Source organism: Hetaerina americana, unplaced genomic scaffold (assembly GCF_022747635.1).
Source record: "Hetaerina americana unplaced genomic scaffold, ioHetAmer1.1.p SCAF_4, whole genome shotgun sequence".
In the NCBI taxonomy this organism is placed as follows: domain Eukaryota; kingdom Metazoa; phylum Arthropoda; class Insecta; order Odonata; family Calopterygidae; genus Hetaerina; species Hetaerina americana.
Genome location: NW_027286985.1, coordinates 88339656 through 88367363, shown reverse-complemented (window position 1 = coordinate 88367363; position 27708 = coordinate 88339656). Strand labels below are relative to the sequence as shown.

At 41.5% G+C, this 27708-nt stretch overlaps 1 protein-coding gene across 1 annotated transcript in view; it reads right to left on the bottom strand.

The window, feature by feature from the left end:
- The window catches only part of LOC139692504 (frequenin-2), a 100884-nt gene extending 73390 nt beyond the window's left edge, over positions 1–27494 (bottom strand). Inside the window, exons 1-2 of the mRNA XM_071590723.1 lie at positions 27475–27494; positions 26920–26968 (exon numbers count right to left, since the gene is read on the bottom strand). Of these exons, the coding sequence (XP_071446824.1) occupies positions 26920–26968; positions 27475–27494 (69 nt within the window). The remainder of the gene's footprint in view (positions 1–26919; positions 26969–27474) is intronic.
- Between the last annotated feature and the right edge of the window lie 214 nt (positions 27495–27708).

The following is a 27708-nucleotide window of genomic DNA, read 5'->3' as shown; positions in this document are numbered from 1 at the left end:
GTACCTATTTATATTATTTTTAATGCACTCGTTAAGTTCATTCAAGTTCCGCCGAGAAATAGAGTGCATCAAACGTGAAATGGCACAGGTCAGGTAATAAATCTTAAAAAAATGTAATATTGCAGCGCATTTGGGAACATATCACTAGGGAAATGGCTCACTCTACCATTGAGTATTTTTTTTATGAATTGCCACGGAAGGGTGCCCCAAAAAAAATTGATTTAAGCTGTGAAAGAGCGTTTTTGGCTGTGTGTCGTGTTACCAGTCATCAGAAGGGATCTTTTCCCTAAAATACCTTTTCCTTCTCCCTTTGTACATATTCTGCAGCCGAAACGTTGGGAGGTTAGATCCAGTCGCATCAACTGACTCTGAAGTGCTTCGATGCATAGCTCTTCCTACCATTCATACCCCTTCTCTAAGAGGAGCGAATGTTTGCCGTTTTATTGACACCTAGGGAACCCAAATTTTGTATTCGACCGGCGAGGGAATTGTACGAATATTCGTGGTTCTTCCCGAAAATGATTTCAAAGATTACAAATGCTAAGCGAATGAAATATACTTTGCATTTGTGTGTGTATATATATATATATATATATATATATATATATATATAAACATAATATCCCTCCCCGGAATACAACTTTGACGTGGTGGAAGGGCTTGTGCGTTCCGATGACCCCTAGAGCTGTGCTGGCGGGAGTAATAGTAATTGCTCCTGGTAGGGTCACGCATGCCAGATAGGTCGAAGGTTAGGAGCCAGACGAAAGGTAGTCCACGCAGCGTCTGTTCCTCAGTGAGGCGGCTGCAAAGGCGTCCGACCCCAGTGGGGCGGCCAGTAAGTGATGGTGTCACGTTAAAAACACTTTTGAGGAAGGCAACGGGAAACCACCTCAATTATCATCCCCAAGATAAATATGAAGGATAATACAGAGATTGTGAGTCCTGGTAACTACGGGGCTCGGCCCAATGGGCCGTGTGTCGTGCCCGGCAGCGGAGGAGGTAAGGCTCCCGCGGTCGTCATCCCACGAAACCCTTGCAAGGGAAAACCAGCAGCAGCAAGACAGAAGACGCAGGAGAAGAAGAACAGATTAGTTAGAATAGGAACGTGGAATGTTAGGACAATGATGAGGACAGGGAAATTGGAGAATGTTAAGCAAGAGATGGAAAGGGGAAATATAGAATCATTATATTGTAGGTACGCGTGATGCCATTGTAGTAATAAGATTATTAATCGAGAGGAATATAGAACACAAACATGAGGTATTTTCCTGTTTCGTAGACTGTTTGTTCACTAGGAGGAGGGAGTTGATGAGAGGGACGTTGAGTAAGATATTAAGAAAAGACTCGTAAAAACTTTGATATGGAGCGTACCTATGTACGGCGCGGAAACGTGGTCATTGAAGCGGGAGGATAGACGTAAACTGGAGGCTTTTGAAATGTAGGTTTGGAGAAGAATGGAGAAGGTGAAATGGACAGAAAAGAAAACAAACGAGGATATGGTGGGCGAAGAAAGGGGTTTGTTGGGAGAAATCCTATGGAGGCAGGAAAAGTGGATGAAGGGGGTATTGACTGGCAGTGGGTTGTTGAAGACTGTAATTGAGGAGAGAATTTTAGGCATACGAGGAAAGGGAAGGAACAGGATAGGGATGTTGGACGGGATGGAGGGAGGAAGAAAGCACTCAGAGCTGAATAGGGACCTGATGTAGAGTAGGATGTTGTGTTTTGCTTGGGGTCACAAATTGTTGAATTAGTAATTATGTCCATCCAAAAACCTACCTTAACCGGTAGATTACCTAATAATAATAATGGAAATTCCATAAAGTTACGCCTGAGACAATAAATTTTCATTGGTCTGTTCTTGGCATAAGCCATTCAGGAGCAATGGAATGACATAATTCTTTCATTAATATATTAATTATGAATACATGGAAACGATAAACATATAAAAACGAACGAAAAATAAACAATAGATAATGACCATGTTTGCAGCAGCAAATGACTGTTTACTTCAATATTCGTCATTGCGATCGTTCGTTTCGTCTTAAAGCTGAATCCTTCATTATTCAGAGGCATCTTAACGATAAATCTAAAGTCAGGAACAATTCAGATGATAAAAAAGTTTTCAAAATTTACAGATTAATAATAAAAGGAAGGAAATTATAGGGAGACGTCGTATGGAGAAGGCAGAGAATTTTTATTTTAGTTATTAGTTTGGAATGTTAGTGAATTTTATTCTCTCGAAAACAGTTATAAATTCAAGCATGAATTTTATTAATTGATGAGGACCGTAACAATACATAACAATTATTCTCAACGATGCCCTTGAAAGTAATAATTTTCGCCGTTAAGGCGCGGTTCCCCCGTGAGTCAAGAACAAAGGTGATCCTACACAACTTGGTATGGAGAAATTGAAGCAAATTACTATCATCACCTCAAATATTTAATGGTCACTTACTCTCATTTTGATGAGTGTCAGGAAAAAAATACTCGGCAATTTTATCAATCATCACTGGTCATTTCGAAAAAAGATAAACATAGATTAAATCATAACAACACTATCGGTCTAAATATTCCAAAACTTTGAATGCCCTAGAATGAATGACCGCAAAGATCACGGAAGAATCTACTAAAATACTCGTGTGAGCCTCAAAAAATAGATACTAGTTATCTTTAATATTAATTTACACTTTTATCTTCTTGAGTCAATTTTACAATGTGTTTGACATTTGTTTTAATATCATGAGCTACTTATGTAAATACATGACAGACAGTTACTAAGGAAAGATAAATAGAGTGGAATGAATGAAACGAGTAATTATTAAACAGCATATGTATGCGTCAAGTTTCTCAAATATTTGTAAAAATTAAGAAAGCCGATTAAAAAAATTTAATTCCTCTGTGAGATGACATTTTGGAACTTAGAAATAACATTTTTATGTCCGAAAACGCTCAGATCACCAAATGTTTTTTGGGCTTTGGAAACGCGATCCTAGAGTTCCGATGCCATATGGTAGTGTAGCATTCATTTTAAACTCAATATAAATGGAATTATAAACCTAAAAAAAGGGAAAAGCGAAGATGCTTTCGGCTAGTTTTAGAATCCTCCACATTATTCACTTTCTAAGCCCTAATAACCATCTTAATCTTTCGTATAAGTGCCAAAAATGTTTCTCCTGGCCTGTTTCTCAAGATTTTCTAGACAAAAGATGACATCCAGACCCTAAAGACTTCCTTTACTAATTGCGTAACAAAAGCCTCACTGTTTCGGGATAATAATAACAGAGATGTGCGTGGATAAGATGTGAAACTTTGATGAAGAGTTCGAGCCACGAATAATTGAAATTGCAGGCCATTCTTTAGAAATTGATTGCACTTCTCACCAAGTCCCAAATTTGAGAGGGATATTTATTCAGTGGTACCCTGTCAGTGAGAAGGTCATCGAATATATGGTGGTGATTTCTACGAAACTTTCCGAACCGCTCATCCAGAATCTTTTTCATTTTTTTATCCTTAAAGTAATTGCAAAAAATTTAGGACTAGATTCTATCCGAGAGCGATGTAATCGGGGGCCGCGTAGGGTGCGGGTGCCCGACTCAATCGGCCGTGGTTCCGATGTCAAAGACCCTCTTCGTCGTCGAGTGAGGGGACGCAGAGAATATCCGCGGAATTTCAGGAACTCTCCCCCTAGTGGAACTCAATGGCAACGTCCCGTCCCCTAAGTGCCGGCGGTTCGCATTGGTGTTTTGATGGGCACAGCCGAGACCACTGGAGCCCATAAAGGGACTCGTGCGGTTCAACCACTCGGCAAACGCGCCCACTCCAGAGGAAGGACACTAATAAAGCTTCCTATTCGTTTGAAAGAGATGCGAGGAGTTTCTCAATTTTCAAGAGACTTAAAATGGGATATTTGACTCGATGTCAATATACCCGTTCAACGTTTGGACGGGCTCTAATCCCCCAAAACTAAGCCAATATTACATACTCATTATCATCATTACCTGAAGAAAGCATTATCGTACGAACGTATTGCGTTGAATCTTATTCATTTTTGCAGTACTACACCCAAAAATGTAGGGCATTCAAGGGTTCATATAATCTTTAAATCTGAGAAATGTATCAGGAAATATAAAACCAGAAATATACGGATGTTTAAATAAAACATTAAATTATTTTTGAAACACTAATTTTTAGTGTTCCCGGGCCGAGAGAATTTGAAAAAATGAATGTTTATAATAAAGAATTACTGATTATTTCTAGAAATTAGTGGCAAGAACTTAGATCAACTGCGATTATGGATTCAAATCTCGAGAGTGTCCGACCAATGCTCGAGTACGTCCGATCAATTTTCAATACATTAACTTGAATAATTTTATTTTAGAAACGAAATATAAGAATGGTTTTCAAACTTTAAAGCCAAAGTTTCGATTTTTGAGGAACCTGTTTAAGATGCATATGCCTAGGAATAAAAAATTCAAATCAAAAAAGGCAGGACGTGCAAATTTTCTGACACAAATAGTGTAAGCTAAAAATCAATTTGAAAAGAATTCGCCGTGGTCGGGCAAAGTTTTTATCAGAATTTTCTCCGCTCTCTGAGAATAAAGTCTTACATTTCATTTTGTGAATGCGAACGAGTAAGAAATAATCTAAAATAGTGTTTACAACTAAAAAAGTGACCAATGTTCACAGAAAAACTAACCATGAGCTATGATACCAGATTTCCAGTAACCAGCATTCATCAATCTGAAATTTTTGCGGTTGATTGATCAGAGCGATGATTTCCTGATTCGTCAGACTACTGCATTACCTAGGTCAAATTCAATTACTTTGAAAATCCAAAACATTTTATCCAAATGGGAAAAGAACCAAAGGGCATTTATCTTTTTTATCTTTTATCATTCCTTAATCCGTCAAGAGCTGTATGCTGAATCTCTTATTTTTCAAAAGAATATATTTATCTGTATTCCTGATTATTAGTTTCTTCATTGACCGACGGAAAAAAGGTAGATGGAAAATGCAAAAATAATAAAATGTAATTAAAAAGTCCGGAGAATATGCTAATCGAAGATTAACTTGAGGTATTTACGTAAATTTAGAGTAGTTTACCAAAATGGCGATAATCAACTCGATTACTTTTGAAAAGGGCTTTCAAATTGTTTGAAAATTTTTTTCACCTGCAATTAAAACAATACTACAAAATAATAAAACAACAACTTATTTGAGATAAATTTTTACAAAAAATCGTACAAATGAATTTGGCGAATGTTGACAACATTACATCCAATCTGTTGAATCTTTCAATAGGAATAATAGTTTATTTGAAGCGTTTACTCATTCCTCGAAAAAATAAACCGAATATTTGCGTACTATTATATCCACTACCTTTGTTTGAGTTTTCATTAAACACGTGCAATACTACAAAAATTTGTCTCAGGATTTAACAGCGTATTTAGTTAGGAGTAAAATACTCCTACGAAAATACATTCAGGAGTAGATTCTTTTATGAGAAGTTTAATACTAATATACGAAGTTGTGTGATGAATAAAATGGTCATTTTAGAACAAATTATTAAAATGCGTGTCATATCGAAGAGGATATATATTTCACTTTTAGCCCTTGTACGATACACAATTTAAAATCGGATGGGGAAAACTTCATTCAAAATTACGGTAGAAGGCGTTTTTCCTTAATTATCCTTGGCACTGATATTTTTCGTCAAAACCCTCTTTGATGGCAGATGAAATGAATGCGTGAAATATGCGAGGCATTTCTTTTGCCACATTCCTGTGTGAAAGCACATGGAATTTCTGTGCAAGCATGACGTTTTCACAGATGGATGGTCTGCAAACACAATGAATCCCCCTTTAGGGACGACTTCACAGCAGTAAGAGGCAACTAAAAATGAAAAATACTCCATTTTGAGGCGTGCTTTTTCCACAAAAATGCACAATTCCGCTTTCTAGTGGAACTACAACATTCCATTTTAACATCTTTTATTTATGAAGCACGCCCAGATAATCACGTCAATAAGCCGTCGCATCACGCCACCAAAAACGTCAAATTCACCTTTATGTTAATGATAGTGGGAGCGAGTAACCCAAAAAGGTATCTGACATCGTTTTAGAGCTTTAGAGGGAGCGCAAAATTTTGGATGTCATGAAGGCTTTGCTGAACGGACAAACAAATTGAAGGGTTGGAGGAGTGGACATCTTGACAGCTCTAAATTTCCCACAGACTAATATTTTCTTGAGGAAATGATTTTGGGAACACCAATAAAGATGCCTCGCACATGTTGAGGGAAGAGTCGAATCATTAGTAGCAATTCCAAGCGGGAAAATATGAAGATGGAGGGGATATTGAAAGGCAGTGGAATTTTAAACTTCATGATAAAAAGGAGAACATAAAACACACGGAGAATAAATAGAAGAAAACACGAACTAGACACGGTTTGAAAGGTGTAGAGATTATGAAGGAATGGAGAAGGAAATAAAGCAAGGGAAACCAGAATTTTTGCCAAGTAAAAGTGCTAAGGTGCCCACGAAGAAAGATTTCAGGGATCATACAGAAAATTCATTTAATATGTAGATTATCTATAAAATTGACCATTTTCTAAAATAACCATCGCTCATGAATAACATTTCCTGACTTCAAAAGATAGAATTAAAAATAATGAAACCTCAAGTCTCAGGGATTTATGATGTTCTTCAAAATTACAGCAGGTATTTAATGCCATGCTTTAAATTTGATCTCTTTGCTGTTTCTGAGTTTCAATATTGTGATATGCATCAATATGCCGCATAATGCACTGTTGCGTTGCAATAGCAAATGGCAGTAGTCACAGGGGCGTGAGCCCGTGATTATGCTGACGAGCTGGAGGGAGGCCAACTTGGATGGTGAAGAGGTGCTGGGGTGAAAACATTCGCTGCATCCCTTAACCCATTTGTTGGTGAGAATCAGTCGGATGTGATCGCTCACTATTCAGAACGGTTTCCCAGGACATTGTTTGCATCAAAAATACCTTGAGAGAAGTTTCCGCTGCAAAAACTAAACTTCAAAATTCACCACCACCATACGTTAGACACAACTTCATCGATGAATGCTCGACAGAATATATTGAAAATATGAAATCACAGCATGGAAAAAATTCGGAAATGCGAATATCTCTTTTTTAATTACAAGGGTTTGATCCAATTATTGAGTACAAATTTGGGCCTAAAATTGTTTCTTGCACTTTACCGGACCAAACAAAAATACAGTCATCAATGTTAATTGTAGAATCCGTTTGTTATAAATATTTTTGTATTTAAAGAGAAAATCTTCGCCAGGTAAAAATAATCAAATCGAAAACTCTCTTAAGAGAACAGCGAAATTAATCTCCCCCCCCTCTGAAGTAAATGGGGTCATCATTCACAGCATTCTTTACATGGAAATATAGTAAAAATAAAGCTGCAGAGCTTCATTTGCCTGCAGATAGTGCTTGGGGCGTATGAAAAATTGGTAGAATATCAATGAAGTATGCACTCTACGAAATCCATTATTCATAAACGGTAGTGAGCGCATTTATTAATGTCATCAAACTCACACCTATCTAATGCTATATAAAAGTAAATACAAATATACTTCATCGGCATTCATTTAGCGATTTGTTACTGAACAAAGACGGCATTACATGACTCAAAAATGTATTCCATTTGGAAAAAGGGGATGATGAACATTGTCTTACAAGGGTCGCATTTAAATCAAAATTTTTATTGATTTAGAGAAGAGAAGTATTGGTGGCGGGAAGTGCTCAGGAACGGTGTTAGGAGTGACACCTATACGTTCGGAATCATGAATCGTAAGAGTCTTGTTTATCAATTCACAGCTCTTTTCGGTTTATTACAATATTATACTGCCATTATTATGACTGATTATAAATTTCACATAGGTTGCAGCCATATGATTTAAAAAACCTATGCTAAACCCTTTTACGTATAACGATCAAAGTTAAAAGTTCAAGTATCACGTAAAATGTTGAACCCAATGATTATACTTCAGTATTATTGTGCTAAGAAGTATAACACCATCGGGTACCTTAACTACGAGGTCTGTCCAATAAATACGCGAGCTCAGGCCATAAATATTTTATTTTGCAAAATTTAGTCTACATCGATTTTGCCCCCTTCAAAGTACTCTCCATTCGTTACTATGCACTCATTCCATCTTGTTTTCCACTGTTTAAAGCACTCTTGGAAGTCCTCGGTAGTTAGGCTTTCTAGTTTTCTCCTCGTTTCTTGCTTTATTGTGTCCACATCTTCCCAGTGATGTCCCCTCACCACATTTTTGCATTTTGGGAATAGGAAAAAGCCACTGGGGGCGAGATCTGGTGAACAAGGAGGATAATCAAGGTTGGTGATTGAATTTTTTTGCCAGGATATGGCGAACATTCAATGCTGAATGTGCAGGTGCATTGTCATGGTGAAGGATTCATCCATCGCCTTGAGTCAAATTTGGTCGCACGCGACGCACGCGATCTCTTAAACGCTTGAAAACTATGAGGTAGAACTCAGTATTTGGTGTTTGTCCTTCAGGAAGAAATTCTTGACGAACAATACCTTCGGCGTCAAAGAAAACCAGGAGCATGACTTTAATTTTCTTTCGTATATTTGTTGGGTTGATTTAATCCACTTGAAAATGGATGTTTTCTTCAGAGCATTATCACCGTAAACAGCTGTCAACATTTCAGTAATTTCTTGATAACTTTTACCGCACTTCACTGAAAGCATTTTGATGATTCGTTGCTCCGTGATTTCGTCGATTTCCATTTTTGACAAAAAGTAAAAACAAGGAAATGAGAAACTAACATAACTGGCACCATACGCACAGCTCAGACCAAGCGCAGACGGCTCACTCGGTCTCAGGAAACTAGCGCCGCTATTGGGCGGGGCTGTAGTTCACATCATGGACGCCAGATGGCACTAGTTTGCGTATTTATTGGATAGACCTCGTATATTGACATTGCCTTCTTCTAGATGTAATATTTATGTCTATTAGCTTTCCTCTGTTATACTCTAAAATTAAACAGTGATATCTGAGGGACTGCCAATAAAGCCGCTGCAAAATAGATTGGTGAGCAAAGCGAAAGGTTACGTGAGAATTCCAAAATATAATAATTTCACATTGAACATAAATTGATTAATAAACTGCGGATGAAAGGGGAATTGCATCCCAAGAGAGAGCCCGCTATGCCTCGTGCAGTTAAGGCCGACTCAGCGCTCGCGTTGCCTCAGGAGAGGACGAAGGGGCATCGCCGTACAGCATCAACTGGCGACAGGACGTCGTCGTCTGGAATTGTGTCTCCTGAGGACCTTCGTCGTGTGTTCGGGAGAGGGGAGTCGGCGCCAGCGTCGGCTTCCCCGATCCCGTGGACGGCGAAACCAAAGGAGACCGCTGGCAACGTACCTGCCACAAAAACAGATCCAGCACCAACGGTGACACAGGATAGCTCCAGCGGCCCTTTTCAGGACCAAACTGGAGTTGACGACCAGCAAGGTCGCAAGACCGCCAAGAGGAAGAAGGAAGCGAGAAAAACGGTGCTGCCGGTTTCCTCGCAACCAACTTCGTCTTCGGCGCTCCCAGCTGATGAGGAGGGAGCTGCCCGAGCCCTGGACTCGGACGACGAGTCGGGCGACGGTTTTACCGTCGTCGGCTCAAAGAAAAAGAAGAAGAAGACGTCAACCCCTACGGACGACGCCATCCCGAGGCCTGCTGCCACCGAAGGAGCACCAACGGTGACAAAAAGGAAGACGCCTCCCATTGTGCTGTATGGCGTCACGGACGTCCAGGGGCTCATCGAGCGACTGGAAAAGGAACTCGGGGACGAGTTTGGATTGGAGGTCAGGCGATCTTCCATCCGACTCGTCGCCGAGACCATTGAGGGTCACCGAAAGGCGACTGCGGTACTGGATTCCTTGAGGATCCAATACCACACTCAGCCCATCGAGAGAATTCCCGGGGTGAAGCTTTTCATCAAGGGCGTATCTCGGTGGGTCAGCGATGACAAGGTGACTGCGGCCCTTCAGTCACTTGGCTACGTCGTCAGAAGCCTTCGTCGCCTGACGGTCATGGAGGCTGGGAAACCGGTCCCCATTGATCGCCTCGTGGCGAATGTCGTGAGGACGCCGAGAGCAGTGCAGCCAAGGGACATCCGAAAGCTGCACTACTGCTTCGTCACGGTGGAACAGTGCCGTGGGGGAGGTGGCCCGTTGCAGTGCAATAACTGCATGCGCTTCGGGCACATTTCCCTTGCATGTCGCTGCGCCACCAGGTGCCTTCGGTGTGCTGGAGCCCATCGAGTGGAGGAGTGCTCCAGGGGGAGGACTGACGCAGCCATCTGCGCAAACTGCGGAGGTGACCACGCTGCTGTTGCTCGACGCTGTCCTGTGGTGATGGAGGCCTTCCGCCGCCACAAGGAAAACGGCGACGCGAAAAGAAAGGTTGCTCCGGCTGCTGGGAAGCCGGCGAAGAAACCTGTGCCGGCAAGGGCTGCAGCGAAGAAAGTGGAGGGGGGAAAATCCTTCGCCACGATCTTAAAAGGCCCTTCTCAGGACCAAATGGAGATAGACACGGCGACAAACGCCCGGTACCAGATCTCTTCCCCTCCCCCGAGCACAGAGAGGACCGAGGACTTGTCAACCTCGGCCCCGAAAGTCAAAGGGGAAGTCCTTCCGGGGACAATGGAGAAGGAGAGTACGGCAGAGGACCGGGGAACGTCGACGCCAGCAGGCGCCGCCAAGCCTGTGCCCTCTAAGTCTTCCAAAAAGAAGAAGAAGAACTCCCTTCTAGCTCCTGCGGAGAAGAAGGAGGAAGCTGTAGCGGAAAAGCCAGCCAAAACACCGCCGACCGACGCACCCCCGGACCAGGCAAGGACGGCCCTTGTCAGGACCAACGCTCCCCGTGACCCAGAGATTGCTTCCGCGGCTGTCGCTCCCGTCGCCTCCATTGCTCTGCAGGAGGACCAGGAGCTTTGGGTGACAGTTGCGACGATCTCCAAGACTCTGAGGCGGTACATCAGCAGCAAGCAAGGGCTCCTGCTCCTCTCACTCCTGGAGGAACTGGCGAGCGCAAGATCGGTTTCTTCACCCAGTCATGGGTAGAAACCCTCTAGTGCTCGTCCAGTGGAACGCCAACGGCATTCTTCGCCGTCGTGAAGAACTTCGGGCGTTCCTCCAGGACAAGAATGCTGCCGTTGCAGCCATCAATGAGACGCATCTCCGTCCGTCCGACGCATGGAGACTCCCCGGCTGGACCATCTTCAGGTCTGATCGGGAACTTCAGCGCCAGGGTGGTCGAACATCAGGAGGTGCGGCCATCCTCGTCCGGAATAACATTGAACACCGAGCGTGCCGAATGATCACTCATCGGAACGCGGAGGCTGTCTCGGTGGACGTCCGGACGCGGGGAGGATGGCTCCGGATATCTTCCCTATACTTCCCGCCAGGGAAGCCCTGGGACCCGGATCTCATCCTGGACCTACTAGGAAACGGCAGCCCGGCCATCATTCTGGGAGACCTCAACGCCAAGCACCCCACCTGGAATTCAAGGTCTCTCAACACGAGAGGACAAGCCCTCCGCGAGCTTGCAGACGACGAGGGACTAACGGTGATTGGCCCGGCGACGGCGACGCACCAGCTTGGAGACGTCCTTGACATTGCAATCTCACGTGGTGTCCGGACGTCTCTCAGTATGCACTCGTGTGTTGAACTGTCGTCGGATCATAACCCGACCATCCTGCTGCTGGGGACCAGAGTTCCAGTGATTTCAGCCAGATCTCAACTTGACCTTCGTGCCGCGGACTGGAAGACCTTCCGAGGGCTCATCGCTGGTAAGCTGCCGAGGGAACTGACTCCACCAACATCGGAGGAGATGGCAGACCAAATGGTCGGTCATCTCACTGCTACCATCACCGCTGCCATTGAGGCTGCGATTCCTAGAAGGGAGAGGCGCTCGTACTACTTGCGTGTGCCGCTTCCTCCCCCGGTTCGCGGACTCATCACGCGCCGGAATAACATCCGCAGGCGCTGGCAGCGGTACAGGACCGACGACCTTCGGCAGCAGCTACATGCGCTTGACCGGGAAGTCCGCTGCGCCCTCCAGGAAGTCCGCTCGGACAACTGGGAGGCGCACCTACGGGAAGATCTCTTGCGGGAGGATGGCACGGAGGACATGGAAGAGATCTGGAAGATCTGCAGGAAGCTGCGAGGAAGCCAGCGACTGGACCCCATCGTATTCTGCGGTGATGAGGTGGCGACATCTCCCGGGGCGAAGGCAGAAATGCTTGCGACCTATCTCGAGGGCACCTTCAGTCCTAACCCCGGGAACGCGGATTCGGCGGCCATCGAGGAGGAGATCGCGGTGTCGGAGGAAGCGGTGAATGCTGCCCCTGAAGATGCTAAGGCTGCTCCCCAGTTCCGGAAGGAGGACGTTCTGGGCACGATACGCTGCTTACGCAAGAGGAAAGCCCCGGGAAATGACGATATACCCAATATCGTCATCCGGGAACTTCCGAATGCAGCGGTGGCGTACCTGACCAGCATCTACAACGGCTGCGTCAGGATTTCCTATTTCCCGACCACTTGGAAGAGAGCGAGGATCATATGTCTCCCGAAGACGTCGAGGACGGAGGTGGGACCCGGAGACTTCCGGCCCATTTCTCTACTCGACGGATTCGGGAAGATGTACGAGAGACTTCTGCTGGAGCCGATAGTAGGTTTCGTCCGAGAGGCTGACATCCTCCCGGATGAGCAGTTCGGCTTCCGCGAGCGGCATTCCACGGTCCATCAGCTGGTGAGAACCACGGACTTCATCACGGACGCCTTCAACAGGAAGATGTCGGTGGCAGGCGCATTTTTCGACGTCAGCAAGGCGTTTGACCGCGTCTGGCACCAGGCACTGCTGTTGAAGATGCGGAGACTCCACTTCCCGACGTGGATCATCGAGGTGATCCGCTCCTACCTAAGAGACAGGACCTTCGTCGTTTCCTGGTCTGACTCGTTCTCTGGGGTGCACCGGATCTCCGCTGGTGTCCCCCAGGGTTCGGTTCTCGGGCCAGTATTATTCAACATCTTCTCCCATGACATTCCCAGGAGTCATGGGAGGCACGAGGTCCTGTCACTATACGCGGACGACGCGGCGCTCCTGTGCAGCTCCCGGCGAATATCTTTCGCCGTGGAGAGGCTGCAGATCGTCGTCGACGAGCTACTTTCGTGGTATCGTCGCTGGCGGTTTGCAGTCAATGCCGGGAAAACGAAGGCAATCGTCTTCCATACCGGCAGAGGAGCGCCGACAGAAGAGGAGCTGTCGGTGAATGGAGTCACCCTTCCGTGGGAATCCGAGGTTCTCTACCTCGGAGTGCTGATGGACCGGAAACTCCTTTGGAACGCCCAAGCGCGACGTGTCCGAGGGAAGGCCTTCGCGGCGCTTAACCGGCTTCGGCCGATTATTCGTCCGGGGGTCCTGAGCTCGGAAACGAAGCGTCGACTGTACCGAGCGTGCGTGTTGCCTGTCATCACGTACGCAGCGCCGGTATGGTCAGGAGTGCCGAAGTCTACCCTCGCTCTCATCCAAGTGGTGCAGAACTCTGCGCTACGGTGCATCTTGGGATGCGGGCGCTACGCCCGCGTGGAAGAGATGCACCAGGACGGGAACATGGAACCTCTGAACGTCCTTCTTCCGGAGCTGTCTCGAAGATTCTTCGAGAGGGCTGCGGATTCAGACGTCGCCACCATCCGACGCCTCGGAGAGATCCAGGTTTCAACGTGGGACCGCTATAAGCGCCCCATTGCGAGCATGGATCGGCAAGATGCCCTCCCAGCGAAGAAGAGGCCCAGGCTTCAGTAGCAGGGATCGCCAGAACGCCGTGACAACGCAGAAGACGACGCCCTGCCTTAGAAGCCTAGGCGGCTGGAAAGGCAACACAGTGGAGCCCCGACCGGAGTAACGGGGGTCCGTCCACGAGAATTGGAATTGGATGAAAGTATTCCCTAAAAATTACCAACTCCTTACATATAAAACATTTATCTACTGAAGGAGCTATTTAATACAATTGATAGTACTGGCACATTTAAATTGTAACTTACAACATGATTTCGAGGACTGGTTTCCCCATGTTGCCCACTCTTTGCTAAAGCCTTTGAGGTTTGCAGAGGGAACAATTCACGCAAATGCGAAGAACAAATTTAATCTTCGAGTTGGATTAGGAACGGTCTGAAGGGAGACGGTTAGTGCGTCGTCCGGCGCAGCGAATTTTGATTCGGGACGGTCGGGTCATGCGAACTCTCCTCATTAAGTTTACCTTTCATCAAGGGAAACGTGATTTGCGAAGGCTAGCGAGTTTCCAGAGGACAATTAGGTACGATTAATGGGCTCGACCTCGTGGTGTGACGGATTGCAGGCTCGGCAGCAACACCACTCAAGGGAATTAGCGCTATTTTGTCGTGCGTTGTTATGACAGGAATCGTCAAAACTCGATGACGGAGTTAGTGGGAAGGGGCGGATGGGGGTGGGGATGGGAGAAGGTAGAGGGGCAGTAGGGATTGAACGAGCAACAATTTATCGCTTGGAATGCTGGAGGGGGAGCAAGCGTTTAAAATCAAGAATTTCCGTCCCCAAGTGGCTGGCATGCTGCAATAACTACGCATAACTAACGCTGTAATGGAACATTACACAGAAATTCGAATATAAAAGAGCACGAAATGAATGTATTATCGTCTTAAAAAATTCCAAAAATACAGTCTTATACTTCATACTAACGCAAAGAATAAGAAAGAATACGCTAATAATAAACCAATCACATATTTCCAACGAAGCGGACAGTAATGTGAGAAAATTATAATTCTCCTAGGGAGTCAATAAGATATACGACACCTAATTAATATCGGATATCTCTTAGAATTTCAGTTATAATATCTAAAAAAATAATTTTATTTAGTTATGTTCAAACACGTAACGGCAAAAGGAATATTTGACAGCAAGAACGTGTCTTATCATTCAATCATTACGCAGCATCCTTTGCAAGATTTACCAGAGAAATATAATTTTTTATTTTATTTATTTATTCAGTATAAGTCCGAAAACAGCACATTTTGGCCTTTACATCGAACTATTAACAACGATAACAATGGTCACATTTACAAACACCCAAGCCCTAGATGGAGCGAAACTCACCCAGGCGGGAATCGAACCCGCGACCCTTGGAATGGCAGACGTGGACGTTACCCCGCCGCCACCGGGGCCGGCATAATTATACTATGTCACATTCCTTTGTACAAGAACCATAAATTAGTTCGTGGACCATATTGTTTTTAGTCAAGATGTAGGGAAATACTTGAAAACATACGGCGGCAGTACGCTGAAAATTTCTTTTGGTTTTGGAATGACAAACGAAATGAATAAGAGTAGTCAAGTGAATAAATGAGAATAAAAAATGAAAGAATAAATGAGAGAAGGATATTTTGCAAACCGTTAAGATAGAGACGATAGTAAGATACTATGCAAATGCTAATAGTTTTAAACCAAACAATTTCAATTCCAGGTATTCAAATTGCAGGTGAAATGGTGATACTATTTCCGCATTAAAACACAGCAGAGTAAATGCACAAATGGTATTTTTGGTGCTGCTATTAATTTGGGTCATATCACACCGTAAACCGGACTGGTTTAGGCCCGCAGATAACAAAATATACTTCCCGATGAAGGCTCTCACATTTTTTCGGCCCTACTTCAGTCTGTCGGCAGTATTATTCTAATTAAACTGCTAATTCTTTAGAGCATGGCAAAGAAACCAATCCAGCATCGTCGCTATAAATTCTGCCGAAAACGTACATTTGTCGAAAGGTGACCTTTGACCTTTTTTTCTCTCTCGAAAATTGCGAAAGAATTCCTAAAAACTAGCAAGGAGCTTTCTACTACGTGTGCCAGGGAAGATGGAGGAATAATTGCAGTTTAGTTTTTGTTGCACTGAGAAAATATAGTGAGGCAAAGGATCAAAACATATAATTTAAAATTATGATAATAAATATTTAATTATATATTAAGAAAATAAGGTAGGGTTATGCTGGTGGTTACAAGAGGAAAACAAACACATAAAATTGGTGCTGAACCCATATTTGTAGGCATTACTCTATGGAGTTAATTTGGAAACATATTAAAACGGATCGTCTTATGATTTTAACAACAATTTTTGGTTTCATATATCATTTACATGTTTAAAACGTGTTTTCTACTACACGATCTTGGGTAGACTTCTCAATTAAAGGTTAAACATAAAGGAGAACTGATTAAAAGAAGCAACACTTTATCTTATTAAAAAACGTAACAACTGGAGTATCCAATAATTAACCAGCCCGGTGGCGGCGGGGTAACGTCCTCGTCTGGCAACTCCCATAGGCCTCGGGTTCGATTCCCGCCTAGGTGGTTTTTCCTCCACTTATGGCTTGGGTGTATATATTGTAAAATTGTTACATCAATGTTCAAAGTCCGATGTAAAGGTCGAAGTGCTGTTTTCGAACCAATGCAAAATAAATAAATTTATAAATAAACCACTTTCCTAATTTAAATATACATGGTTACTTGAAATATATCAGTGAATTGAGTGATATTGCTAGAGCAAAACTATCCTTAAAATTGAAAGGAAAAAATTCTTGATAACGCTGCCACTGTTACCCTTCACAATACACGGCTTAAATCGATTGCTGTTTTCCTGCGACCGTATTGCTTTATTTGTTCCGGTCTCAAAGGATTAAGCGTTGTTTTGAAACAAAGCAGGCAACGACAATGAATGCAGACATGCACAAACCGTAAACAACCACGGGAAAATGTTTAAAAAACATGTTGCAACTTGGATATGAACATCAAATTTGGTGAAACGCAGATATCTGCTTCTTTGCTCATTCTATTTATGTCCAAATTGTAATCCAAAGAATTTTCGAGACTATTCTCTCTACCTTGAACATTCACTGGAGCACTTTTCTCCTGTTTCACATTATTTTAAGTTATGGCTCAAATCATGAAGATGATGAGGAGAAATGGGAGAAAGGTAAGAGGAGAGTAATGTATAACTTTATGTATTAATTGTATTTCAGACAATATTTTACCTGATTCATGATTAGCTCATTTACTTCAGTAGATGAATGAAGTAAGACAGCTAAGATGGATGGAAGCTATTAATTGTGTCCGAAGCAAAATGTAGTGCTTCAAACAAAATAAGGCAATGAGACATACAAACTCGAAGTTACCACAAAATATATTCAGGTTCATAGAGCTGTGGTTAATATAAATATTTTTTTTCGGTTAATAGGGCCTCCTGGATGGATGAACCAAAGTATACTTCTGTTGTGGGTGATGAGAGTATAACATCTAAGTCTATTAAAATAGGATATAATGAAAAAAATTATGTTTGAAAAATTGAAAATCATAGTAAATGTTAATCCTGAATTAACTCCTCTATTTAACGTCCTTCTTTATTTTTCCTTTACACTTGTCTCTTGGCCTCCCTCGCGGGTTCTTTCATTTTAATTTCCCTTCAATTTGGTCTCTAACTAAGCCTTTACGCCTCAAGGTGTGTCCTAGCCATCTTGTTTTTATTCACCAAGTTTTCCATATGCTGCTCTTCTATATACGCTACCCCGTCCCTCATTTTTTCGGTCAATTTTATCTTCAGCATTATCCTACAGAACCATTTATCAAAGGATTTTTCACTTCTAAAATATTATTTTGAAATATGAGTTGCTTCCTCTACATGAACGCCTTCTTAGCTTAGGTTATTCTTCGCTTGATTTTGGTCCGAGCTCTTTCCACCCCAAGTTATACACTACTCCCAAGGTGGATCGAGGATTTCACTCGCTCTAGATTCACTCCTCGAGTTGTGATATCTATTTTTAGCTTTTATTTTTCACACACAAGAATTTTAATTTCTTCGTGTTGATGCAAATATTATATTCCTAAGATACTTTAAATATTCAGCATTTAGAATTGCTTGAAAATCCCGTCACGTTTCTGCTACTATTGTGGTGTCATCTGCAAAACGAATTATGTTAATTTCTTTACCATTCGCCTTTAATAATTTAATTCCTCACTCTTCTGCTTCTAATTTTATCTAGGTATTTTTTGGATAATGCTGGCGAGAGGTCATATCGTTCAATAACTTTTTTGTTCATTTTGACTATCCTATTGCATGGTTGTTATCTGATAATTGTACTAGTGATGGATTATTATTCTGTTGCAGTGGTCCATTGCGGGCACTTCTAGTACCTTGGACATCTTGTTCCTTTGGCATTGTCAAAGGCTCTCTAAACGAATGCGACACATAACAATTTGTTCATATGCATCATAATTTCAACCAATACCCTCAAAATGAGTATTACCTTTCTTGTTCCTCTGTTTTTCCAAATCAAAATTGGTTTGCTGTGAGGCTGCCTTCCACCTTAACTCATATTTTTCGGCTAATCATCTGAGCAAGTAATTTCGATGCGCGAATCATCAAGCTCAATGTTCTGTTTTCTTCGCAGTTATATGTTCTTGGTTTCTTCGGTATTGGAATTGTTTTTATGGTCTTTTTGCACTCTCGCATGACTAGGTTCAGCAACTTTCTTTATGAAGGGTTTCCACAATTTCCTGTCTTGGATTTTTCTATTTTCTTCTTTCTCCTCTTTGAGGTCTCCAATTTTAACTGTTTCACTTAACTCGCCAGTCGCTCTTCTACGCCGTCGGTATTATTTTCTTTTTTTATGTTCCATCGTATTTCTACCTTGCCTCATTTATTCTTTCTTTTTGTTTATTGATGGTCGGGGTGAACCTTTACCTTATTTGATTTCTCCCCAGTATCTTTGTTTTTTTTATCATGCTTTTTGTGTCACCTACTTCATCTTCTTGTATCGCAGTCGGCTGTCTATGACCATCAGATTGTTATTAATACCTTCGCCGGGGTAGCTCTTTGTAATTAATAGATCTTCGTTGGAGAAAAATCAAAAGGGTGTCCTTTTGATGCTGTAGAGGCCGTGATCAGCCGAAGCGGAAGTGCCACGATTCTTGCCGACACAGCCGAGGCAAGCGGCGCTTCGTGGGATATAAGTGTGCGTGGAGAATATATTTTCCGAGAGTCAAGCGGTAAATCCTGGTCAGAGACTAGCGTGTTTACCGTAATTTTTAGGGAGCGCTGTTTGTCGTATGCTCTGTTGTCGAATTTATTTTGAAAAAGCAATGGCTCATAACATAACTAATGCCATCATGCTACAACCCGGCCTCACAGTACAGAGGAATCCACATGGAAGAAGCGTCGAAGCAATCCGTCCGTCGTCCACCCACTGTCCACGCAGAATCCTGGGGACGAAGGAACGGGAAGGTTTTCTTTGAGGAAGACTGGGACCACTGGACCATCCATATGAAAATGTCTTTCGTCAACAAGTTAAACGAACAAATTCGAGAGGACAGTTGCCTAATTACTAGACGACTTATTCAATTGAGCTGCCTATGTTTCATGATCAGATTACTGCGCTTGGCGTCATATATACTGCGTCGTATTAGCACAGGTAAAATGCACTTGTAGCAAGGCAAAATTTTGTGGACGACATCATACGTTCGTGTTTCATATTAATGATCTCACTCGACTCAAGCCCTCGCAAGATATCGCATCTAGCAGGGTAAAGGTTACTGAATCGAGTAGCTATTCACACTTCTTACTAATGATTTACTAGAGTCACAGCCGTGGTACGCAATGACGTCCGTTGATAGGGATGTAATTTAGTCAGTCATGGTCGGAATACTACTCTACTATAAGAGTAGACTCGTAAACGTTTCATGCACGCAATGCATTACTGCGTAAATCTTTGCTGGTAGTGTCCGAGGGTGAAGTTAACTGGGAAACAAACAGCAGTGACGTTGCGAGTAGAGTAAACAGCTGTCGCGAGGGTTCCATACACAAAGGCAAGCTAGTATATTGCCAATATATCGGCTAATACACCGTAATGAGAGAGGCAGGAAAAGGAGATATCGGCTCGTACTCGGAAAATCAAACATTGCTTGACTGCACGGTGGTTTTGCCTATTTACAGGCGTTACCACAGCATGACATTCGACGCTCAATGTTTCGAGAGGCTAGAGGAAGTAAGCATGCATGCATTCTACAAATGAAGTCTATCGGGGTATGATGGAGGTTAATATAGAAAAATGGTGGTAATAATTTAAGTACATAGCATGTGATTCGGCATCGCCCTATAGTTAATTATCTGCGGAAAAAATTAATTAAAATAAAGGGAGTATTTGTCATATTTCGCTATAAGACGCATGTAAAAAGAGGCATTAAGGTTTTTTAAAAGATTGTTTTTTTTCTTCTATTTCTGTCATTTTATGGGTGTGTGAGTATATTTAAGATTGCCTTTGCCGAGAAAGAGAGGAAAAGTATTCCAAGATTTACGTAATTTAACGGAGCCTGTTTTGTATTAAAATTATAAATATGATGCCGCATTTCAGGAATTTCAAATATGAAAAAATATACTTTGCATCTACTCAAGCACTATGTTTTTATTGCTAAGGGAATTCATCAAAACCTTGCCTAAGAATGCGGCACTCGAGAGAGAGAGAGGGGTAGAGTAGTCGCTGCCGTAGGGGGGGGGGAGGAGGGCGGGTAGAAAGAAGGAAGGGGACTAGGTCACGCATAATCGGCCCAATAACGGCGCCCAGGATCTATGAGAGCTTCCGGACGGGGGACGGGACGGGCCATTGTCACCCTGGGAGTGATGGACCGGAGACCGCCATAGGGGCACGCCACCGCATGAATTTCCTGACGGAGGACTCTAGCATAGAGTCCGGGCGGTAAACAAAGCAACCCCTCTCGATATCTCCCTGCGGCAAAATATGGGAATCAACTTGAATTTTTAACGGGATGGAAATCGCCATATCGGGATCTGTAGATCATAGGCTGAGAGTGGTTAGAACGCAAAATAAATTCCAAGTGTGTCGTTAAATTGTATCTATTTTATTAAATTCTGAATTCATCGAGTTGATAACCCTTGTTTCTCTAGATTTCTTCCGCAGTTTTCCCTTTAACTTGTTGAAATCACGTGAAACCTTTAACTGAGGCAGAGTAACTGGATTTGCATGACCCAATCCGAAAGAAGTTGAGCAATACCTAAGATTAATCGGTGAACACGATTCACCCGAATAACCTTAGAGATTCCCCTCAAGGGTGTGCAGCAAAACTCCGCTTTGTTTGCATTGACCAAAAATGATTTACATGTAATGGAACGTCTTCTGGTTCGGTGGCATCAAATCACCGAGTTTGAGGCATTTTAACATAAAATTTAATGCATTTAATGTATCGCAAGACATTTAATAAAAACAAAAATGCGTAAAAACCATCACTGAAAGAGTTTTTTTTATTTTCGAAAACGTCGAGAAAATTTAAATGATACATATCCGAATTTAAAACTGAGTGATTGAAGCAATACAATTACAACAAAACCCTTGAAAATATAAATATATCCAACACGATTGAGCATGAGATGAAGTGGGAGCCAGGGGAGTGGAGTTGAAGCAAGTAGGATAAAGGGGAACTATGGGAGGAACACAGACCAAGAAGTTCGGACCAATGCTCTTGAATCCGGACGGTAGTCTAAAGTCATAAATCATATATGACTTAAATCGTCCGAGTCACGAGGATTCTGAAAAATTAAAGCCCCATCGTGCGCCAACATTCACGTTTGCTCAAAAGATCGCGTAGGAAACTCGCGTCAAATAACACGAGGGCCGTTTGCGCATTATCAAATTAGGCCAACGGTGTTAAGGGCTCAAAGCGAATCTTGGGGCCCCTGAGCGACCAAACGGCCAAGATACTTCCGGTCACGGATGCAAGGGTACACACACCGTGGTCAAGAGCGGTGACTCGACGTGAGCAAAGATTTACCAGACTCCATGGGCTCTTCTGCAAATTCAAGTTTGCTTTCATGCCCGAACTCACGAGTAAGGAAACGGTACAAAGGACCGCACCTTTTCTCTGGAGGATATAAGAAACGTGAGCCAAATAATAAACATGCGAAGGGAAATAGTTATTTTGAACGTGAATCGTGTCCTACTAAATCACGAATGAAACGAGTTGCGTTTTGACGGAAATTCAGATTATTCTCTCTTGCTACACAATTCAAGCAGTTACTTTAATGAAACTCGCATGAATAAACAATTTAAGTATGTGTGATCAAATAAAAATAAAAAAGCTGAAGTATTAAATAACATTCAAAATCCTTAGGCACCTTTTTTAAATCCGTTAATACTCTCTGGTGCTATTCTAGATTTCTCTTTGGATAACTTTTTTAAAAGTCCATTTATATTCTCTGGCGATTTTTTGAATTTTGAAAAATAATGTCATCATGGTTCAACGAGAAAAAAACTGAGAAAATAACTGGAAATTATTTTTCAACGCCAAGTTTCCGTTGAATATTTTCTCGAGGAAATGCCCAATTTTTAGGAGGAAATAATTGTTCAATGTTCTGATTCAAAATATAATTCATGAATGATAAAGAGAAATCTTTTATTTTTTAAATTTTCTGAATTTCCTCCTCAAACATCTTTCCACATAAAATTCTGCCCGAGTTTAATATTGATATATCGTTTCGACTGCGATACCATTACTCCATTTGTGCTGCTTTATGAAACTCTCAGAAAACTATTTCATTTTACGTCGCAGCATATCGGTTCGCATCCTTGGATTACAACTTGTAAAGTACACATTTATATTAGGCAACGGGATAATCTGATCTGGGATCTCTGGCTGAATTACAAATATATGTTAAAACATTAATTAGTTAAAAACAAATAAGAAATTCAATAACTCACGCTAATTAAATCCATAAGATTTTTATCGCATTATTAAATTTATGTGAAATCGCGTAATACCATTTCTTTCTTGCCATAAAGGTAACATTTTCATCAGGTTGTTCTAATATATTTCACTGAAAACTAAGGGTGTCTTGATATATTATTAGAAAAAAATAATCATTTTCAACATCTTTTTTATTTAGTCTATTATGGAAACAAAAACATCTATTTTTTAATGAAACTATGTTTAACTATTAAGAAATTATGATAAATGAAATCGCGTAAGCTTTTTTTAGATACTTTTTTGAATAACAGATATTTTTATTAAGGCACCCCTAGGGAAAAATATTAATATTTCCGAGTGGTTTATTAACGCATAGGGAACTTTTATATTAGAAGTAGAATTATATGGTGTAACAAGAGAGTGTTCATTGTACATTCTCATGATAAATCAATAATTTACTACTCAATTTTTTTGGAACCTCGAGAGCAAGGTATTTCCTTTCCATTCCAACGCAGAGAGTAAATTATTATCGCTATATTGGCTTCTTGGCGGCAACTCTGCCATGATGGTGTCATCTTGTGACCTCTCACGTGTCATCTGCTGCTAAAAGCTTCCTAGATATCCGTATGCAAAATATATGGCCGGGGCCAGCACGGCTGGCGGCGATAGTTCCATCAACTCTCCGGCCCGCCCGGTGGCCCCTGACAGGAGAGCGGCGGAAACTTCCCAGGTAAGGAAAACAGGGGAGGGTGGGAGACGGAAAGTGTCACAAGGTAAAAGGGGTTGGTGGGGAGGCCGAGACAGAGTAGAGGGGGGGGAAGAGGGCAGGAGGGAGGGAAGGGGAAGGGAGGGTGCTTGGATCGTAATTAATAATAGTCTTTATTAAAGACTGAAGAGGTTGACATGAAAAACCTCAGGCTTGAGCCATCAACCCATTCTTTTCACCATCGAAAACCCTAAAATTTGATCGCAAAAGAAGACATGTAATTGGAAGAAGTGCTTAATGAACCAAAACTTTTCAATATTCGATCCAGTGAAAAATCTCTGCCAGGCATAGTAGAGATTTTTCATTCTCTCTCAAGTACTTATTACATCAATGACTGACATGAATAAGCCCACAAAAACTTCTATCTTTAATTTCTCCATCCATCACTTTTTGAATTAAAGTTCAGCAGCAATACTAATGACATTATTTACTATTTAGATAACCTTCCTCTAATAACTTAACACTATATTTACCCTCAATAAATCACTGCCACGCATCAGGAGATAATTAAATCATTTGGAAATGAAAGACAAACTTTTATAGCCTTTAATATATAAAAACGTTTTAAGCACGAAGTCTCCTTAATAGCTAAAAGCTTCGATACTATCATAGTTAAAATTACAACGAAACACTTGAAAAGTGTAAAATTTGCCTGAATCGGTAGTCAAACCATATCCCTTGGTTTCCAGTCGAGTGCTTTAGCCAGTTAAGTTTTCGACGCCTCCTAATACGCTCTAAAATTTTACCATCAATTACTTATGTATCGAGGGAAATGGTTTTTAATCCCAGTAAAAGCGAATGATTTTTGCACTTTGAAACCATCGCATTATAACCCACATTAACGGAAAACTCGGTCGAAGTCCTGTCGCGGTATCTCCCGCAATTTCTTAGATTTTGTCACTGGCAAAATTGTTAAAACTAAATTATTTCTACTTTTAAAATGTCACAACCTGCGACAGTAGAAACCCTCCGCTGCATTGCAACATATTTTCACTGCCCATTAGTCTGATTCAGGTAGCCTTGAAAGTATTAAACAAAAGAACGAGATATATTATCTGGATATAAGTATTATAGTATTCAACAAACTTAAGAAGGAATGCTGAACTTTCATCCAGGACGTAAACTTTGAAATATTCATTTATTTTAAAGACTCAAGAGTTTTAAACATGTCAAAGTTTTCATTCAAAGTACGACATGCTCAATTGTACTTTTGAAATAAGGAGTGACTCATGTAAGATGATGATGGACCATCAAGAAGGTTATGGAAAGGATTAACGAATGTTGAAGTCACATATAAGCCAGAAGACTAATGAGAAAAGGAATAAATGTTCGACTTCGATGAAGATTCTTGTTCCTTTAAAACGAGACACTTACTATTTTATATTGTAGTATTCGACGAAAAACAAAAATTGCTCTATTTTTCATTCCGTCAATTTATCACTTAGTTCCCCTGACATTGGTGGCAATGCATAGAATTTCTTGACTTAAACGGAAAACGGCGCATCAACAAGTATTAAACGTAAGCATACGACAAGAGAGCTTCGTGTCAATTTTACTGTGACTCTGTCCTTGAGGTGTGCTGCGAGCTTCATTTCAACCGACGCTGCCGTCGCCACTTGGGGTAATCTCTGGTAGTATCCTCGTTATTCGATGTCGGCAGGTAGAATTTTCAATTTCGGACTACGGACATGCTTAATTTAGAAAGAAGAGACTTTGTAAACATCAACTTCTGTGCTAATATATTCAGCTTGGGGGCAAAATGTGTTTTTGTGTCAGAATAAATTACCTCAATCAATAAAAAAGTGTTTTACGTAGTACTTGAAACTCGTGAGAAAAGACCCGATTAAAGCGTACTTGACGTATTCAATCAATCAAGATTTGAACATCCGCATATATATATATATATATATATATATATACATAATATAACACAAATATAATAGAATAGCAACATTTTAAAGGACACTCACACGGTAAATTGTTCGAGATTTCGGCCCTCTCAGAGGCCTTCTTCAAGAGAGACTCTATATATATATATATATATATATATATATATATATATATATATATATATATATATATATATATATAATTACATACACGTATATACATGTTGTGTATGTCTATATACATATGTATACAAATAATAGGGATCAAATATGTTCTTGATCAATTAAGCCATTCGATTACCTAGTCACAAGGAACCGACCAACATCTGCAGCTGTAATACAAGTATTTGAGGATCATAATAACAAGATTTTGAGAAAAAAAATCTTGTTATTCTAAAGGCACTGAAGAATAATCACTTTTATAACGTAATCCTCAGTTTCATTGTTTAAAAAAAATCTCTTAAGTTAGAGTTTAGTTCGAGCAGTTTTTTTTAATTAATGACATTCATCCAATTTATAAAGAGTGATGAGATTCTCAGCAAATTGGTGGAATTATCTGCGGATGAAAATTTGTTATTAATCTCCGCGAAATAATATTATGCCTCGAATGAATTATAAAACCAAAAACATACTGACCCTTCGCTTCAAGGTCCATTTCATACGCTCCGGAAACAAGTTTAGGAGAATATACCAGTAATTTTACAAAAGCAATCAGGGACATGGTTTCCCTAGGGTCATAGAGAATATTAAAATAACCAACATTTTGTGACCCTTTGGGAAAACGATATCACGAATGTTTCACAGATTAATATCAAAAAGTTGTACCAAATAATTTGATGGAGCATCATTCATAAACACCCCAAAAAAAATCCGCATGCGGGGCAAATTCAATTAATTATCCGGCTCAAGGAATCATAATCCACCGCTGATGCGGTGTTCATCACTGAAAATTTCATAAAACCATTTACGGGCTCATCACAGGGATTAAAAAGGATTACTTATCACTGATGCGTGGAAAGCATTGGATGTAAGGGTCTCGGAAAAAAAATTAACGAAAGAGACACGGCCGCGGTGGCTCTTTTCATGATAAACACGCCGAGAATATTTTTTTTTCAGCGCGAGGGGACTGGGAGAGGAAAATTGACCGCTTGTGGAAATGTTTTCGACTTCACTCATTTTTTTTACCACCACATCGCGATTTACTCAGCCCCGCCCTCACCCAAGATGGATGAAAAAAAGCAAATGACCTTCTTCGAACTCCACCCTGGCTCAACCCCCTTCCCCCTTAACCCCTTTCCTCTCCCCCTTCCATCTCCCCCACCCATTCCAGAACCCCACATCCCTCACACGACTTACCTCCAAAATGGATGGAAAAGAAGAAAAATAAAAGATAACATGGCATAAAAGGGAGTCTCTTACCTGTTCCGTGAGGAGGCCATTAGGGCAATCTTTCAAGAAGCCTTTGTGCCTGCGGAAGAGAAGAAACGAGAATGAGAGAAGTGGCCGGAATATGATCGGAGAGATGAATTGGCGGGGCGGAGGAGGGAAATGGGACAGAACGGAAAGGGGAAGGGTATTCAGGGAGGAGGGATTGGTTTGGGGGTGGGGAGGAAAGGGAGTCGCAGCGGTAGGTGTAGCTCATTGCCGAGTTATTGGATTGGGAGACCCTTTATGGGGCAGACACTTTGTAATATTTTGGTTACGTCACCTTGCGACTCCTATCTTGAATCGAGACTTAATAAAGATCAGGATTACCAACTGCGAAAAAAAGTATAGGATACTAAGCTATCTGCTATATTTTACTTGACACAAGGCAGCCCATTCTCTATGAATGCATGTTTTAGTACTCGTACTTACTTATATCCTGGCTGGGTTAAGAAGTGCACCTACGTCCATTCATTCCCTCAGTTGGGAAAGAATGGACGAATAAAAAGGATAAGTAACAAAGGCGGTTCATCCTATCAAAGCTCTTACGGCAAGCAATAGGACGACATTTTATAGATGACTTATATTATACCTTTATTTTCATGAAGCCTGAGGACAGATAAAATATTTTGTTTGAATAAAATAGGGGTCGTACCTCTAACATACATAGCGGCAATATATTGGATAATTGTCTTGAATTATCTTCTTCTTAATATTTCAAGTATTGCTCAGAACGGTTTTAATGACATTTTTTTCCTCTCAGAAATTGACTGAGTGCTGCAA